Here is a 5,000-nt window from a genome sequence, read left to right as displayed (position 1 = left end):
CCGTCACGCCCTTCCTCATGTGTTCTGGCTCTACTAGAATTCTCTGGAGTGTTGATTATTCCTCATATTGTCCAGTGTTGCGGCTCCTCTCTTCCCAGTCTGTCAGTAACGCTTTGTTTACTTCCTGTCTCTATGAAGCCCTGCCTTCTGTAAAGCACACTGTGCATGTGCATGAATTATGATAATGAGGGATATTGTGGCGTAATGCTTTACTATGCGCATTAATTATGATAATGAGGATATTGTAATGCTTTACTATGTGCATTAATTATGATAATGAGGATATTGTGGCGTAATGCTTTACTATGCGCATGAATTATGATAATGAGGATATTGTGGCGTAATGCTTTACTATGTGCATTAATTATGATAATGAGGATATTGTGGCGTAATGCTTTACTATGTGCATTAATTATGATAATGAGGATATTGTGGCGTAATGCTTTACTATGTGCATTAATTATGATAATGAGGATATTGTGGCGTAATGCTTTACTATGTGCATTAATTATGATAATGAGGATATTGTGGCGTAATGCTTTACTATGCGCATGAATTATGATAATGAGGATATTGTGGCGTAATGCTTTACTATGTGCATTAATTATGATAATGAGGATATTGTGGCGTAATGCTTTACTATGCGCATGAATTATGATAATGAGGGATATTGTGGCGTTTACTATGCGCATGAATTATGATAATGAGGATATTGTAATGATTTACTATGCGCATTAATTATGATAATGAGGATATTGTAATGCTTTACTATGCGCATGAATTATGATGATGAGAATATTGTAATGCTTTACTATGCACATGAATTATGATAATGAGGATATTGTAATGCTTTACTATGTGCATGAATTATGATAATGAGGATATTGTAATGCTTTACTATGCGCATGAATTATGATAATGAGAATATTGTAATGCTTTACTATGCGCATGAATTATGATAATGAGGATATTGTAATTCTTTACTATGCGCATTAATTATGATAATGAGGGATATTGTTGCGTAATGCTTTACTATGCGCATGAATTATGATAATGAGGATATTGTGTATGTGTGTGTGTGTGTGTGTGTGTGTGTGTGTGTGTGTGTGGTGTTCAGGAAAGCCGTGAGCGCACTGTGCTTCTCGTCAGATGGCCGGTTCCTCGTCACAGGAGAGGTGAGAGTTAGCCCGTTAGCTCAGGTCAGGTGTTGGACGGCTAGTGACCGCTGCGCTCTCGTCCTCAGAGCGGCCATCTTCCCGCCGTGCGTGTCTGGGGCGTGGCCGAGGGGACGCAGGTGTGTGAGCTGCGGGGTCACAGGTGTGGCGTGACCTGTGTGGCCTTCTCCCCCGACGGACAACACATCGTGAGCGTGGGGTCGCACGACATGAGCCTGAACCTGTGGGCCTGGAAGGTACCGTGATTACCCATCATGCCCTGTGCCGCCCCTGAGCGTCAGGTATTAACTCCATAGATATGCATAATAAAGGCTAGATGTCTCGTCCGCTGCCGGCCAATGGAGGTGGATGTCTTCACCTGGCGGCCATCTTGTCACACTCCACTCACTCAGCTCATTGTGTTTTAATGGTGTGTGTACTTTTTAAATAACCATAACTTGCTCAATTTTCTATCGATTTTCAAACTGTTTGGTTTGCTATAAACGTCAGAGATGTAGTTTTGACACTGCATACTTGTGAATAATTATTCATAATTTGTTCAAGCATCCAGAATTATAGCCACGATAATAAAGTTTGTAAGAAACCAAACCATTTGTAAATCCGTCCAGATTTCAGCAGATAAGAGTATTAGTGTTCAGATCACTCGCCTTACATCAGGTACAAGATGGCCGCCGGTGACAAGATGGCCGCCGCTGATGACGTTAGAGACTCCGCTGTAATGCTGCGTTCACACCAAACGCGAATAAAACGTCAAAATCTCGTCTACCTCGTCTAGTTTGACACGTGAACATTTTGAATCCATTCGCGCGTCCGAGGCAAATTTGAGGCGTGTGTAGAAATCGAGCGTTTGAAGTGAAATAGACGCACGTTCAAGACGCTCCAGGAGAAATATGTCATAAACACCTCTGCCTCTTTTCATTTACATTAAAAATATATATTAAGCATTAATAGCCACACACATGTGGTCATTATCTGCACTGCATGTGTATTTAAATATCCTAAAGAATAAAGTGATGAAACTTCTCTTTGGCCTCAGTCAAAACGATTCGGCAGACTAATTATAGATTCATGACACCGAAGATTGCCCGTCAGATCCACACAAGATGAACCACCACAGATCATCAGAGCCAGTGGCAGACGGCAGAAGGACTGGCCGAGGAAAGGCTGCTCTCACCGGGGTTAATGAGCGATGATTGCCCGCTGATCCACTGGAGCTCACAACTCCGAAAACACAAGATTTAAATAGGCGCTCTCTTTATAAATAAACCACAGATTTGAGCTTTAAACAACTACATTCTCACCTGAAAAAGTCTGAAAACTACATTCTGTGACACAATAGTTGTATTTTTTAATTATGCAGGTTTCTCATCACGTCACTTTACCACGTGACCGCAGCGAACAGGCTCCTGATTGGTTAACGCGGTGTGAATTGACGCCAAAGTTTAAATTTTTCAACTCGGGCGTCAGACGCGAATTCGCTTCAAACGCGTGAATGCACAAAAGCACCATTCACGCAAGACGCTCAATTCACGTCCAATTCGCGTGAACTGGACGTGCGAATGAGGCGGATTCGCGTCCTTTGCGCCGCGGGACCTCCAGACGTGCGTCAACACGCCTTTCCATTGACTTATCATTGAAATCACTCGCTCCAGATGCTCTATTGGCATTTGGTGTGAGCGCAGCACTAGACCCCAGACCTGTATTGTGTGTATCTATGTTTGAGCCTGTATTGTGTGTATCTATGTTTGAGCCTGTATTGTGTGTATCTATGGTTGAGTGTGTGCTCCTGCAGAGGAAGGCGCTGGTGGCGGCTCACAGGCTGTCCAATGGGGTGAGGGCGGTGGCCTTCTCGGAGGACAGTGCTCACTTCGTCACCGCGGGCAACAGACACGTCCGCTTCTGGCATCTGGAGCCCTCGCATTCTCACCAGGTACGACCTTTGACCCTCCTCATGTAGTCTCATTCAGGTAACCGTCCCATGATCCTCTGCAGCCGCTGCTGGGCCGCCCGGGGCTGCTCGGGGAGCTGCAGAACCGCTGCTTCTGTGCTGTGGCCTGTGGGCGCGGGCCGAAGTCCGACAGCTGCTTCTGCATCACCACCTCAGGCCTGCTGTGTGAGTTCAGCGGCCGCAGAGTTCTGGAGCGCTGGGTCAGCCTGCAGGTCAGAACACACACACACACACACTCCGTGATTTTGATCTGTTTGAGGTGGTTGACCCAGTGATCATTGCAGACGAGTTCTGCTCACGCTCTGGCGGTGACGGAGGATCTGATCTTCTGCGCCTGTGCGAACGGAACCGTACGAGTCTTCAGCCCCTCAGACCTGCAGTTCATCTGCACACTGCCCCGCCCTCATCAGCTGAGCAGCACACAGGCCAGGTCATACACACACACACACACACACACACACACACACACACACACACACACACACACGCATGCATGCATTCATACACACACGCATGCATTCATACACACATGCATACATGCATTCATACATACATACATGCATACACGCATACACACATGCATACACGCATTCATTCATACATACATGCATACACGCATACACACATGCATACATGCATTCATACATACATACATACATGCATACATACACACATACATACATGCATTCATACACACATACATGCATTCATACACACACACATACATGCATTCATACACACATACATACATGCATTCATACACACATACATACATGCATACATACACACATGCATACATGCATTCATACATGCATACATGCATTCATACACACATACATACATGCATTCATACATACATACATACATGCATTCATACATACATACATGCATACACGCATACACACATGCATACATGCATTCATTCATACATACATGCATACACGCATACACACATACATGCATGCATTCATACATACACACATACATACATACACGCATGCATTTATACATTCATACATGCATTCATACATACACGCATACACACATACATACATGCATTCATACATACATACATACACGCATGCATTTATACATTCATACATGCATTCATACATACACGCATTCATACATTCATACATACATACATACATGCATTCATACATACATGCATTCATACATACATACATACATACATACATGCATACACGCATACACACATGCATACATGCATTCATTCATACATACATGCATACACGCATACACACATACATACATGCATTCATACATACATACATGCATACATACATACACGCATGCATTCATACACACATACACACATACATACATACACACACACACGTATGCATTCATACATTCATGCATGCATACATACATACATACACGCACACATGCATGCATGCATACATGCATGCATACATGCATTCATACATGCATACACACATACATACATACATACATTCATTCATTCATTCATACATACATACATACATACATACATACATACATACATACATACATACATACATACATACATACACACACACACACACACACACACACACACACATGCATACATACATACATACATACATACACACACACATGCATACATGCATTCATACATGCATACACACATACAAACATACATACATACATACATACATACATACATACATACACACACACACACACACACACACACACACACACACACACACACACATGCATACATACATACATACATACATACACACACACATGCATACATGCATTCATACATGCATACACACATACAAACATACATTCATACACACATACATACACACATACACACATACACACATACACGCATGCAT

General features: G+C 42.8%; 1 protein-coding gene across 1 annotated transcript in view; it reads left to right on the top strand.

The window, feature by feature from the left end:
• LOC307135622 (mitogen-activated protein kinase-binding protein 1-like) overlaps positions 1-5,000 on the top strand; it is a gene marked incomplete at both ends in the record, with an annotated part of 28,533 nt that overhangs the window by 6,705 nt on the left and 16,828 nt on the right. Inside the window, 4 exons of the mRNA XM_079832195.1 lie at positions 1,244-1,411; positions 2,968-3,105; positions 3,168-3,335; positions 3,408-3,548. Coding sequence (XP_079688321.1) covers positions 1,244-1,411; positions 2,968-3,105; positions 3,168-3,335; positions 3,408-3,548 — 615 coding nt within the window. The remainder of the gene's footprint in view (positions 1-1,243; positions 1,412-2,967; positions 3,106-3,167; positions 3,336-3,407; positions 3,549-5,000) is intronic.

Source organism: Gobio gobio (genome assembly GCF_949357685.1).
Source record: "Gobio gobio genome assembly, chromosome: 12".
Lineage (NCBI taxonomy): Eukaryota > Metazoa > Chordata > Actinopteri > Cypriniformes > Gobionidae > Gobio > Gobio gobio.
Note: the sequence above shows the minus strand (reverse complement) of the source record. Positions and strands in the feature narration are given on the sequence as shown.